Source organism: Heterodontus francisci, chromosome 9 (genome assembly GCF_036365525.1).
Source record: "Heterodontus francisci isolate sHetFra1 chromosome 9, sHetFra1.hap1, whole genome shotgun sequence".
Lineage (NCBI taxonomy): Eukaryota > Metazoa > Chordata > Chondrichthyes > Heterodontiformes > Heterodontidae > Heterodontus > Heterodontus francisci.
Window position 1 is genome coordinate 62,851,449 of NC_090379.1, and position 15,067 is coordinate 62,866,515.

Here is a 15,067-nt window from a genome sequence, read left to right on the forward strand (position 1 = left end):
TTCATATTAAAGAAAGAGACTCACTTGGAATAATTTAATTTGCCCTATTTAAGTAACCATTGCAGAAAAGATCTGAAAGAACATAAGAGTTTTAACCCCAGCATTTTAAACAGGTGGGTTTTGTGAGATCTTCAGTGAAGGGGTTGGGGAGAGGCTCAGTGCTGAGGAAACAACATTATTATTTCTGTGTCTTAGTTCTGAGCACCCTCCGATCATGTACAACAAAATAACTTAGATATCATAATACTGGCTCTCTTAGAGTCTTAGGCCGGAATTTTTTGTTGGGCGGGAGGGCCCTGTTCACTGGTCATAAGGTTGGTTGGGAGCCCACCTTCGCCAGGCCTGGGGAGCCAGACCGTATTTTACGCTCCCCAGGCCCTTAATTGGTCTTGGGTGAGACTTCCACCTCCTTGAGGCATGATGTCCTGCCTAATGGAGCTGCCAGTCGATCAGCGGGCTGGCAGCTCTTAGTCCCAGCAACACCACCCGCAGCAGTGGCCAGTGCTGGGACTTCTGGCCCCGGTAAAAAGGTAAGTTTTTAGGACCTTGCCGGGGACATTTGATCAGGCCCCAGCGAGGCAAGGGGGGTCGGTAAGAGGGGGCAGGGGGCATGTTGTGCACTGGGGGCAGTTGGGGCTTCAAGGGCAGCCCTCCGTGGGGCACAGGGTGCCTGGTCAGGAGGGACCCCCCCCACCCAGCCCTCAAAAACTCTGCCAGATCAGGAGGGCCCCCCCAGCCCTCAAAAAGGCTGCCTAGTTGCATCAGGAGGGCTTTCTGAGGCCTCAGCTACCCGCCAGCTATGGGTAAAATATCTGTGGCGGCGGCGGGTGGAGGCCCTTAGGTGGCTGTTACTTGGCCACTTAAGGGCCATGAGCAGGCGGGCCATTTCTTGCCACCGCTGCCCTGCGTAAATTTGCAGTGGAAGCAGGAGCAGGTTGGGAAGACACCCCTCCTAGTCTCCCACACCGTTTTATGCCTGCCCCGCCGCCAGCCCGCTCTTTTGGGGGGCGTAAAATTCCGGCCATAAAGTCATTTGCAGCACAGGAGGCAGTCATTAAGCCCATTGAGTCCATGCCGACTCTTCGCAGAGCAATCCAGTTAGTCCCACTCCCCTGCTCAATTCCCATAGCCCTGCAAGTTTATTTCCTTCAAGGGCCCATCCAATTTTCCTTTGAAATCATTAATTGCGCTTCCAACAACCCTGTAGACAGCGAGTTCCAGGTCATTACCAATTACTGCGTAAAAAAAGTTCTTCCTCACTTTCTCTCAGCATCTCTTGCCCAAAACCTTCAATCTGTGTACCCCTAGTCCTTGTACCAAATGTTAATGGGAACAATTTTTCCTTGTCCAACTTATGTAAGTCTGTCATAATCTTGTACACCTCTTTCAAATCTCCCCTCATTCCCATTTGCTCCAGGGAGAACAACCCCAGCTTTTCCAACCTAACCTTGTAACTAAAATCCTCCATCCCTGGAACCATTCTGGTAAATCTCCTTTGCATCATCTCAAGGACCCTCACATCCTTACGAAAGTGTGGTGCCCAGAACTGGAGCCAATATCCTAGTCGGGGCCTAACCAGAACATTATAAAAGTTCAGCATGGCTTCCCTGCTTTTGTACTCTATGCCTCTATTTATGAAGCCCAAGATCCCATATGCTTTGCTAACTACTCTCTCAATATGTCCTGCCACCTTCAACAATCGATGCACATGAACCCCCAGGTCCTTCTGTACCTGCACACTCTTCAGAATTGTGTCATTAAGTCTATATTGCTTCGCCCTATCCCTTCTGCCAAAATGCAGCACCTCACACTTCTCTGTATTAAATTCCATCCGCCACTTGCCTGCCCATTCTGCTAGTCTATCTGTCCTGTTTTAGGCAATTCATATCATTCTCACTGTTTGCCATTCCTCCAAGTTTGGTATCAATGGCAAATTTTGAAATTCTGCTCTATATACCAAGATCCAAGTCATTTATATATAAGCAAAAAAAAAAGCAGTAGTTCTAGTACTGACTCGCAGGGAAAACCACTGTCTACCATTCTTCAGTCTGAAAAGTAACTATTTGCCACAACTCGCTGTTTTCTGCCTTTAAGCCATCTTTTTTATCCAGTTGGACATTGACCCTCCTATTCCATGAGCCTCAATTTTGTTAAACAGCCTTTTATGTGGTACTTTATCAAACGCTTTCTTCAAACCCATATAGGTAACATCCACTGCACTCTCCTCATCAACCTTCTCCGTTACTTCATCAAAAATTTCAATTGCATTAGTCAAACATGATCTGCCTTTTATAAATCCATGCTGGCTATCCTTAATTAACTCAAACCTCTCCAAGTGCCTGTTGATTTATTTCCCTGATTATTGTTTCTAAAACCTTACCCACCACTGATGCTAAACTAACTGGTCTGTAGTTGCTAGAACTGTCCTTATACCCTTCTTAAATAAGGGTGTCACATTTGCCAATCCTCTGGCACACCCCCCATATTTAGGGAAGATTAGAAGATTAATGCAAGCCCTTCTGCTATCTCCACCCCAACTGCCTTTATCAACCTGGGATGCAAGCTGTCCAGACCAGGTGACTTATCGATCCTAAGCAAAGCCAGCCTTTCCAGTACGTCCTCCCTCTCAATTTTTACCCTAATCATTGCTTCTATTGATACTTAGTCAGCATTCTCTTCCTTAATAAACAGTGATACAAAGTACTCATTCGGTTTTCTAGCCTTGCCCGAAATCACCCTCTGTCCCTAATAGATCCCACTCCACCTCTTACTACCCGCTTATTTACATGCTGGCAGAAGATTTTTGGGTTCCCTTTTATGTTGATTGGCATTCTATTCTCATATTCTCTCTTTGCCAGTCTTATTTTCCTCTTCACCTCCCCTCTCAACCTATTGTATTTGGCTTGGTTCTCACTTGAAGAATTCAGCTGACATGCATCATACAACTCTTTTTTTTTGCTTTCATCATAATCTCTATCTTTCCTCCTCATCCAAGGAGTCCTGTTTTTGGTTTCTCTACCTTTCACCCTTGTTGGAATGTACCTAGCCTGTACCGGAAGCATCTCTTCTTTAAAGAAAACCCATTGTTCCGATTCAGTTTTTCCTGTCAGTGCTTGGTGTCCTTTTACCCTGGCTAGATTCCTTATCGTAGCATTGAAATTAGCCCTCTTCCAATCTAAAACATTTTACCTTATATTGTTCCTTGTCTTTCTGCATTACAAGTCCAGACCTTATGATGCGATGATCACTCTTACCCAAATGCGCCCCCACAGACACTTGGCCCACACCTCATTTCCCAGCACCAGATCCAGCAATGCCTCTTTTCTAGTTGGGCCGAGAACATACTGATCAAGAAAGTTCTCCTGAACACATTTCAGAAACTCCTTCCCCTTTACTCTAACATTATCTTAATCGATATTTGGGTAATTAAAATGCCCCCAATATCACCACTCTATAGTTCTTGTACATCTCTGTGAGTTTTCCTACAGATTTGTTCCTCTATCTCTCTCTCACAATTTGGAGGCCTGTAGAATATCCTTAGTAGCATGATCATACCCTACCGAATGGATTCTATTCTTGCTCCCTCAAGGACCTTTATTCTTCCCAACACCACAATGTCTTTCTTAATCAGTACTGCCACCCCACCTCCCTTTTTTCCATGTCTACCTTTTCTGAACATTTTATATTGTCATGCTAGGCCCCCACCTGCCAAGAATGAGGCACATTAATTTTGTCATGAACATTGATTTTAAACTGTTACTCGAGTGAAGAAAGGACTTGTTAATCAGATCAGCCGTGGCTGGAAGAGACATTTGCATATCAACAGACGGTGATTGGAAGGACAAAGGACCATTCCCTAACACATTCAACCCATAATGGACCTTGATCACCAGGGATTGTGTGAAGAGGTGCGTTCCAGAGACTGCTGAGGTGACACAATCCAAGATGTGGTCAGACCAGCTAGTCACATGACTAACCTACTTGGCAACCTGGGTTTTTCTGAACTGTACAAACAGTTTGAACTCAGAAAGCTAATACTGGAGTTTGCAAGTTCTCCCTGTGTCTGCGTGGGTTTTCTCCGGGTGCTCCGGTTTCCTCCCACAAGCCAAAAGACTTGCAGGTTGATAGGTAAATTGGCCATTATAAATTGTCACTAGTATAGGTAGGTGGTAGGGAAATATAGGGACAGGTGGGGATGTTTGGTAGGAATATGGGATTAGTGTAGGATTAGTATAAATGGGTGGTTGATGGTCGGCAATAGACAATTGCAATAGACAATTACCTATTGAGTGTATAATTTAAACCAAACATAAATAAATGTTATTTCTGCCATTTATTTAACTGAGCTCATCTAGGTTGCCCTATTTTAAACCATGCTTTTGTACTGATGTGGCCAGCTGTAGCAAATCAAATAATTGCAGATTGTTAATTTATGAATAAAGTGTCATTTCCTTTTACTGAATACCTTTTAATATTACTGTGTAGCAACCTTGCCCTGATGATACACATTGACAACACTATGAGTGAACATTAAATATATTTTAAAAACTTTAATAACAGAACTAAGAATGTACTGGCATACACAAATAATTTTTCCATTGTTTGACACCATACAATAAACATTCGGCACTCTGGGGCACTTGCACCATTTCCTTAGAATATAAAGCAACATTAAAATACAAGATAATTTATTTCTGATTTGTTTACAAAATATTTTTCACAAATATTGGCAAATTCTGAATAAAACATTTATATTAGGCTTTATAATGCTACACGGGCAAATGTTTTGCTCCTTTTCACCCCCGTCTTGGAAAGGCAATTGAGGACTGAAACTGTATCTTATACTGCAAAGATTCAATATATATTTAAACCAACAAATGTCAGGTCACCAGGACAATTTAGAATGTAGAAGCAATAAACTCCAAGGTATTGGTTTTGTAAATAAACTTTTGTGTGTTCATTTTATTCTGATTATAATTGTTCTAAAATGTAACACACTTACAAGTATATATATATATATATATATATATATATATATAAAATACAGATATACCTTAGACATTACTGCTGATGAGATTCTGTTTGACTAGTTAGTCACCAGCTTTCCCTGTTGACTAAGTAGATAAGGCTCAGAAAATACATGATTTTCAACAGATGTATGCCCACCAGACCAGTTGTTTTCTAAACAAAATTTGTCATATTGTTTTGGCACTTTGGGCACAGATATTTGATTTTGGCACATTATTAGCGAATGTGGAAGGTACACTTACTAATATTGGCAAGGTGCTGGCACAAACATTTCAGCATTGCGTCATATAGTGTTAACTGACTCCTGCAGTCTTTTTACTGGTTTGACACTAATTTTCTTTTGTTATGTTCTCACCAGCTTTCTTTCCTTCCCTCCCAAGGTATTGGCTTCTTGCTGGGGCACGGTTCCATCGGTGGTGATCACCCTCTGAAACCTTACTGAAGTGGTTATTACTGATGTGTGGATTTCAATGGTGAATGTTGACATACAGTTGGGTGGGTGGAGGAGGGAAAATTATCACAGCTGATCCTATCTTCACCTAACCTCCGCATATGTAGCAGAGTTCCAAGGACAGCAATCAAGAGCTGTGTTTGATCCCTCTCTCTAACCAAGGGTTGCTGAGACCAGTCACAGTGAACCTGCTGCCTCAGCTAAGATCAACAAACAATGTAGGCTGACACATCAGTGCGGCACTGTTAGAAGTGTTGTCTTTCAAATCGGATTCAACTGAGGCCCCTTCAAGTGGATGCAAGAGATCCGCTGGCACCATTTTGAAGTGTCCTGAACAACGCTTATCCCTCAGCTAGCACCACCAAAAACAGGTGACCTGGTCATTGCTGTTTGTGGGATCTTGCTGTGCACAAATTAGCTGTTGCTTTCTCCGACATTAGAATAGTGACTACATTTCAAAATTATTTCATTAGGTTGTGAAGTGCTTTAGGGCGTCCAAAGGCACTATATAAATGTTAGTTTTTTTCTTTAATTGAGTACAGACTGAAAATCAGAGCTGATTTTGGTCTGTACGCTTTAGCTACTCATGATAAGACTGCCAAGCAGACTAACAATAGACTGTTGCAATTACATTAAAGACTTTATCATATGGTCTTTTAAAATATCAAAGAAAATAAAACACCTAACAACTGAAATTAATGCGGTTGTCTCCTGAATTGGGGGAAAGGTTATTTTTCAAGTATTATCTATGTTCCATTACCGGTTGGCATAAAATGCAATCTTGTTGCACTCAGCATTTCAGAACATTTACTAAGCCTCCTAAAATTATGTCTCATTATTGTACTGTGTACAATAGTTGAAAGAGTTTTCATTTGTGCTTCTGATTATTTTGTCAGGAACCGTACTTTTCATTCTAAATGACAATTTAGAATGAATTCACCTCAAATCCAAATTACAGTTTATTTTAATATAATCTATAACTGTATCATATACAGGTTTTGCATTAGAAACTGCTTGCTACTAAGTTCTGCACTTTAAAGAAAGACTTTGAATTTAAATCCCACCTTCAGACCGTAATATTGTGAATAATCTGGATTGAACAGCGGCGCAGTGGTTAGCACCGCAGCCTCACAGCTCCAGCGACCCGGGTTCAATTCTGGGTACTGCCTGTGTGGAGTTTGCAAGTTCTCCCTGTGTCTGCGTCGGTTTCCTCCGGGTGCTCCGGTTTCCTCCCACATGCCAAAAGACTTGCAGGTTGATAGGTAAATTGGCCATTATAAATTGCCCCTAGTATAGGTAGGTGGTAGGGAAATATAGGGACAGGTGGGTATGTGGTAGGAATATGGGAATAGTGTAGGATTAGTATAAATGGGTGGTTGATGGTCGGCACAGACTCAGTGGGCCGAAGGGCCTGTTTCAGTGCTGTATCTCTAAACTAAACTAAACTAAATCCAATTTAAAGGCTAGTGTCTCTTGTCTCTGATTTGGGTGCAGTGAGCTCAGACACAGGATCAGGTTGTCCATCTCTGCAGAAGAGCACAGCTGGGTTTTTACAAGCCCACATTGCGACGTCTCCGTTTGCAGGGCTGGAGGAAGACATCCTGCTGCTGGCCCCTTGTCGATTGACATATCGGTCCCTTATCCTGGCCTCGTGGCTCTGGCTGGACAAGTATGCTGCTATATTTCTAGTCCTGTAGCCATCTTCCCTATTCCTGCCCAAGAGCATGGAGATATTGGGATTCCTGGTAACGTAGATGAGTGGATTGAGGGCTCCGTTGGCCCAAGCCAGCCAGATGGATACAGTATCCATGAAAGGGGTGAAATGCAAGTCGCCAGCGGCAGTAATGATGCCCATGACACAGTAGGGGCCCCAGCAGCAGATGATGAAGACGATCATGATCAGCACAGTAGTGGCCGTCCTCATCTCACTGTAGAAGCGCAGTAGATGGGCGTAGGTGGTGACCGGGCGGACCCGGATCTCTGACAGCCTCACTGTCTTACAGATGTTGTAGTGGCAAAAACACATCAGGGAAAAGGGCAGAAGGTAGCAGATGATGATCACGGCTACACTGTAACTGGTGCCCATCCGGGAGCTTCCTGAGTGGAAGATGTACATGCAGTGGTAGAACCCCTTCTTGTGGACAACTTGTGGACCCTGGGCTTGTGAGATGAGATACCAAGGGAAAGAGAAAAGAACCGCAGTCAACCAGACGACAGCCAACAGCTGGGTGGCCTTACGTATGCCAATCTTCTCCTGGGGTTGCCGGACGATTGCATAGTAGCGATCAAAGGAGATAAGAGTCATGGTGAGGGTGGAGATGATCCCAAAGCAAGAGTTGAAGAAGCCGTTGGCGACACAGAACTGGTCACCAAAGATCCAGACCCCCTCCTGGGTGAACAGCATGATGAAGGAGAAGGGTACACAGAGCAGGGCAGTGAGGAGGTCAGACAGGGACAGGGACATGATGAAGGTGTTGGTCACTGTCCTCAGCTGCCGGTGTTTGATGATCATCACAATCACAGCTGAATTGCCCAGACTGGAGAGCAGAAAGATGAGCAGGAGGATGAGAGCTTTGGCAGCCATGGCCACGCCGGGGAGCAGGGAGTTGGTGTCGGGCTGGCTGCTGTTTCGGTCCTGCTGAGTGGCCCCGGATTGGCTGCTGACTGCGGCGGACAAGGTGACTGTCATGTCTGAGCTGTTGGTCACCGTGAGATTGTTCAACAGTGGATTCCTGGTAGAAAGATCCATTGGTCTGAACAATACTTCCGCCAAATGGAGGATTCATCACTGGTTCTGTCTCAGCAGCAATACACAAAGGTCGATGGAAGCGGCTCCTATGGCAGATGGACCAGAACCTCTAACTCCTGCACCTGATTCTGGCTCAGGCTACAGTGGAGAAACCCTCTTGCCAACATCCCACTCTCTTGCAGCTTTTCTATGCATCACTCCCCACTGCTGTGTCAATGCCTCCAGGTGTGACCCTGCGGCGTTAGAAAGAGCGTTAACGTTTATGAAGCATGATATAAAATAACAAGTGAACTTACATAAGTAGCAGGAGCTCCGGCAATCTGCAGCTCAGACTGTGCACAGACAGAGAAAACAAAGGCGAATCACATGACCATGGCCATGACGCAGACGGCACTCGCTACAGTAAAGCTGCACATTGCACCAGGATACAGCTGAGCTTTTATTCTTGCTTTTGTTCCCGTCCTACATGCATTTTTGGGTGGTTGGAGAGAGCCTGACGTTTGCAGCCAGTGCCAAGGCACTAAAATGATTTATTATTGCTGACTCTGTGATGGGGAAGGTTGGTGTGAATGTGAATTTTAATCAGTCTCAGCAGGTACGGTGCAGGAGGGAGGGATAGAGGCTGCACTGCCTGCAAAAATAGGCAATTGCGCAACATCAACGCAAACCCGATTTATATCCAAGTTAGTGGGGTGGTGAGAAGTCTCTTGTTCCAGAAGTAACACAGTAACAATGTACACACTGAAATATAAGGACATTTCAAAAGTCGTTAGCAGTCTGAGACTTGTCAATCAATGATGCATTTCCAGAGTCCTTCTGGTTTGGCAGCTGTCAATATCTGTCTTGTCAATATGCAGCCAGAAACACATCCATCACGTTAACTATTGCCTGTGTTTCATGGCAAATACTTGCCCTCTCAGAGTACTCCCGGAACGTCTTTGCCGCATTTTGGGGAAATTCAGTGGCTTTCACGCTGTAATTTGAAGTGCCGTGTGGCAATTTAAATACGAACGATCGTCTGTGCGGCGAGGGTCTTGAAAGGTGGATTTCAGTTAGGAACTGAAACTTGAGGGCAACCTCTGAATGTACAGTCCAGTAAGCATATATGGCAAAAGATAAGCAACTTAAAACACGAAAAAACTGACTCCTTTAAATGTGACATAAACAGGTAAATTAGACAGTAAATGCTTCACGTAGTTAAAAACCAGTCAAAGTCGAAACGATTAAGGGAAATAGGTAAAAATACTGAATGTTGCAGATTACTAATACCATTGACAACGCTCGAATGTTTCAGTCATAAATTTTATTGATCAAGTAAATACTGGATTTTGACATCGAGAGAATGTATTTATAGATTATGCAGTTTTTGGTTGCGGTTAACAACGATTTTTATAGTATCAGTTAGGAGGGTAACATGTCATCACGCAATTGCAATTCAATGTTTTTAATAGTTATATTTACAAACATAAGAACATAAGAAATATGAGCAGGAGTAGACCATTCGGCCCCTCGAGCCTGCTCCGCCATTCAATGGGCTGGATTTTTCCTGCTGAGCTTCACACGTGGCATGGCGCACTTGCGGGATTTACCCTGCGGATCCCGGTGGCTCATTTACATGGAGAGGGCGGAATGCCTGCCCCCCCCACCACGTCACCGGATGTGGGCACTCTGTCCATGGCAATGGTGTCCGGCGCCATCGCGCAGGTGCCAGTGCCATTTTTAAGGGCTGCAAACCCTTCAGGTCCATTTAAGTTTTTAAAGTTACAGGTCTGTAAAAAATAAATGTAAAACTTTATTAGCAGTTTCAATCACCTCTCTCACCATCCCCTCCCCCACAACTAATCAATCTGTAAATTGCCCTCTGCCCCCCTCAAAAAGTAAAATCTTGATCCCAACCTTCCCCCGAATGTTCTTCACTTTAACCTTCAACCGCTTCTCACCATCTCCTCCACCAATCATGTTAGTTTTTGCCATTCCCCCCACCCCCCCCCCCCCGCCCCCCAGAAACATCACTCCTCCCCCCTCCTCACTAGTGTTCCGCCTTGTAGCTCCGAACGGAGATCCGAAGGCACGGGAGTTCCGGCAACCGGCCGGAATATCAAAGCAGGACGGCTGTCGTGACGAGGTGTTAATTCCTTCATTAATGTAAATTTAAATATTTTAATTAGATCCCCGTCACCGAGCAGCAGGGAGGCTGCCCTGAGGCCTCGCCATTGCCGGTAATATGGGACGGAGCCTTTCCGCCTTGGAGGCCCGTGGCGGGCCTCTCCTGGACATATTATCCGGGGCCCCCGTCCATGACCCCCAACGTTGGGGGGCCTGGTAAAATCCAGCCCGATATGTTTGTGACTGATCTGCTTCAACTTCACTTTCCCACCCACTCCCCAGATCCCTTGATTCCCTGGGAGACCAAAAATCTGTCTATCTCAGCCTTAGATGATAGACTGCAGTATGGATCATCCACAACCCTCTGAGGTAGAGAATTCCAAAGATTCACAAACCTCAGTGAAGAGATTTCTCCTCCTAAATTTAACATTTCACACTTACTGAGTACAGACCATGTACAGAAAGGCAAACAACCTCAGTATAGGGAATATAGGCTATTTCAGAAGGAAATTTAAAAAGAAACTGACGAGCAGGGGAGTTGGAGTAATGGATAACTTTTTCAAAGAGCCAACACAGGCATGATGGGCTGAATGGCCTCTTTCCATGTAGTATTGTATTATGATTCTACGTCATTACAATTACTAAATGTCTGTTTTGATCTCCACTGTAACATGTTTTGCTGTCCTAACAAATGTACCCTCCTAATTTTTTTTCAGTACATGGGCAATTTAAGTGCACGGTCCCTTTTGTAGTATAAGGATGGAAAGGGTTAATACCAAAGACAGTGAGAGAGACCCTTCCCATTGTACGAGCAATGATGTAACAGTCATATGAGATAGGCTTGAGAAGAAGGTATCGCAGCAGGAAGGATGCTAGCTTAGATGGTTTGCTGAGAGTGTATACAGTAACTGTAAATAATAGAGTTGTTAGTTACTGGAGTCTAAGACCATCTCTAGAAAGCCCTACAATGATACTAATATAAACCCAACAACGCAACATGGTGGCAATGGTGAAAGCGACCAGGAGTATTTGAAGATCTCCTTACCTTTGGCAGAAACACCAGGGGAACAACAGAGACATTTAAAGATAATACTGGCCTGGTACAGTAAGAAAATGACTTACTGGCAGAAGAGGCTATGAGGAGCTCTGCAGTCCCTAAGACCACACCACAGCAGCGTGGGACTCTGCATCGGTACTTCCAGCACATCCAGTGGTCGGGTCTGAGTCTTTTTGCCGGGTGACGATCCAGGATCGGTGAGACAGTGAAACTGGCCATTTACTTAAACAGCGAACTGGGGAATAAAATCAAGTGCAGAATGCGATCTTAGTCAAATCACCGATTAGGGAGGCGAGTACAGTCGGCAGCCATTGCTCAGCCTTGCCAAGGAGAAAAAGCGCGGTAATCGTCAGAAAGCGCGGGAAAGGTCAGGGACTGCGAGAAAGCCCTGAACAGAATGTGAACATTTCAAGCCAAGTCTGAAAGATTTTAAATTAAAGGGGATCACCCTACCAAAGCTTAACAAACAAATGGAAGCAATATAGATTCAAAATTGGGAATGTCTGAGAGTTTCCAGAATCAAAAAGGTCCCAATCCGGTCCAAAATTGGCTAGTATGGAGAAAAAGATTCTTCAGGTTCAGAATTGCTGCTCAATTCCATGCCAAATCTGAGGTGGAGCAAGTGAACACTCTTGTATTCAGTAGGAGTGATAGTGGATGACATAATTGTTTGACAAGGGATCAATGAGGCTACCAATAAATTCGAAGATGTACTCCAAGCCTTTGATAAATATTTTAAGCTCCCTACCAATAAAATCTTGGAAAGAGCCAAATTTAATCAGCAGACACAGATGATTGGCAAATCTGTAGACTCCTATGTTAATGACCTTTATAGACTGGCAGAAGTTTGCGAATATGGCGAATTAAAGAATCAGAATCATGATAGTTGTCAGACCTGTTGCAATCCAAGGAAGACCTCCACTGGAAAAGGCCATTCAAATTGTAAGACAGGCTAAAGTTGGCAAACAGAATAGAGATATCCTACGAGCTGAAGACAAACCGTGGATGAGAAGGAGTCCAACTGGTTAAGACAAAGCCAGGGAAACTGAGGAACAGAACAAACATACAGGTGGGAAGGCACATGAAGTAGGAAAACCTTGCCAATGTTCTGAAGCCAAGAAGACCCACAGACGAGAGCAGTGCCCAGCAAGTAAAGCTGAATGTTTTCAGAGTGGAAAAACTGGATAGTGTGAGAAGATGTGCCACAGTAAAGTTTCTTTGCTTAAAGGAACAGAGCAGAAGAACTTCACGTAAACAGCAGTGAATCAAGTACAGCAATACCCACAAGAGAAAGAACCAGGAGAGCTCTTGGGAGAAATCAGTAACCCAGACCAAGATTTCTGGACAGCAGACATCTACGTGAATGGACACCTCATGAATTTTAAACTTGACACAGGGGCTAGCAACATGATATTGTCTGACCAAGAGACATTACCTGCAACTGACAGATATACAGGTACATGGTCCAGGTGGGACACAGCTGTGAGTAAAAGGCAAACTTGAATCAACTGTTCAGCATAGAGGCAGACAACTGGTAGACCTTATATGTCTTACATGATCAAGAATTTTCTTTACTGAGCATGGATGCATACTTGGAACTGCAGTTAATTGAAAAAGTAGGTGAAGTCAAGCAAACAAAGGTAAACAATTCCTTCCAATCACCAGCCAATGGGCTATCAAGGACAACCGTAGATCATCCATCATAGGAAGACGTGAATTTCGTTGGTGACCTAGAGTCCTGTTCACAACATACAGCACAAAGTTGGCCAGCAAGCTCACAGAAGTTGTGAGAAATATGACAAACACAGAAGAATCATGAAGAGGGCATTCGCATTAGACAATATTGTACACATGGGTAGCCACAAGAAAGTCCAGGAGGGACAACAATGAAGACGTTCCATGAGTATAGGAAATACTTTACCATAATTGATGACTTATTAGTTTCCAATGACAGAATTGTTATTCCTACTTCAATCAGATCCCATATCGTAGGTGGATTACACCAAGGCCGTTTGGGCATAACCAACTGCAGAGCGAGGGCACAATCTTCAGTATGGTGGCCTGGAATATCTAAGGATATTAAGACCATGATCAACAACTGTCAGACATGCGTGATACAGAGGCCAGAACAGCACGAACTGCTGTTAACTACCCAATTTCCGACCAGACCTTGGCAAAGGCTGGGCATGGATTTATTCATGTTTGGTGGGAAGTCATATATCATCTTTATTGACTACTTTTCCAGGTGGATAGAAGTCAGACGATTAAATTCTACGACCACCGACCACCGAGGTAGTTATCAGAATGCTTACGGACATCTTCACAATACATGGGATTCCGGATGAAATATTATCAGATAACAGACCACAGATTGCAAAAGAATGTTTTACCCAGTTTGCCATGAAGCTGGGCTTTCAGCATCCTACGAGCTCATCAAGGTATCCACAGTCCTATGGTGAGGGAGAACGAGGTGTGAGAACCATAAAATCTTTACTCAAGAAAAATTAAAATATTCCCATCTCACTCCTAGTTCATCGTTCACGCCACTGCTGTGCAGATTATCATCAGAGGAATTACAACTGGGAAGGAAGTTAAGAACACAGCTTCCAGAATTGCTTCAACAATTAATGCCAGGATTGAAGACTCAAGACTACGAGAAGGTTCGAGAAAGAGAAAACTCCTATAGAAGGAAACAAACCTGGAATTACAATAGGAGATTGTGAGTGAGAAGCTAACCCAAATTAAACAATGGTCAAAAAGTTTGGATACGTGACCTGGAATGAGAAGGTACAGTAATCCATAAACATGAGGACTGTCAGCAATCACATGTTATAGGAACGAATGAAGGGAACATACAGAAGGAATCGGAGGAATATCATTCCTATTGTGCAAAAGCAACAGCCAATAATCCATCTGCAAGATCCAGATGAAGATGAACAAACCTAAACAGAATGGAATACTACAACCCATAGAAACAAAAAACTATGTCAGTAACCCAGACTTCTGATCATCCCAGACAGGTGACAACCAGATCTGGGAGGGTTGTCAAACCTCCGATGAAACTGAATCTGTAAAGTCAGAGATTTGGGGGAAGAGAGAGTAGTAGAGAAGGGATATGTTTGGAAAAATGATGGATAAAGATTTGGGGGGAGATGTAGTATAAGGATGTAAAAGGTTAATACCAAAGACAGTGAGAGAGACCCCTCCCACGGAATGAGCGATGATGTAACAGTCACATGAGATAGGCTTGAGAAGAAGGTATAGCAGCACAAAGGATGCCAGCTTAGGTGACTTGCTGAGAGTGTATATAGTAACTATAAATAATAAAGAGTTGTTAGTTAACCTTTACCGGAGTCTAAGACTTTCTCCAGAACATTCTACAATGCTACTAATACAAACCCAAAAACACAACAAATTTTAATTTTTCTGCACGCCAAGCGCACATTACTTTTGGGTTGCTTCACAGCTTAGAGGGAATATTTTCCTCTGTCACCTTTGATTTTGCCTGAATATGTAGGCAACACTATTAATTTCAAAGCGCCCGCGGGAGATGGCTCGGAGAGCATCTGCAGCGCAATGTCGGCAATGCTGGTACCGGCGCCCGAGGATGTCGCTCACCTCCCGAAGGATGCGGATGAGCTTTCCAGGCGTCGATGGTGGGATTTGAGGAAATGGC

General features: G+C 43.9%; 1 protein-coding gene across 1 annotated transcript; it reads right to left on the bottom strand.

Moving 5' to 3' along the window:
- Positions 1 to 4,579: 4,579 nt before the first annotated feature.
- LOC137373824 (G-protein coupled receptor 135) lies at positions 4,580 to 8,614 on the bottom strand. The gene has a single exon (XM_068039244.1). It carries the CDS (start codon positions 8,226 to 8,228, stop codon positions 6,936 to 6,938), a length of 1,293 nt encoding a protein of 430 aa, XP_067895345.1. The 5' UTR covers positions 8,229 to 8,614; the 3' UTR covers positions 4,580 to 6,935.
- Between the last annotated feature and the right edge of the window lie 6,453 nt (positions 8,615 to 15,067).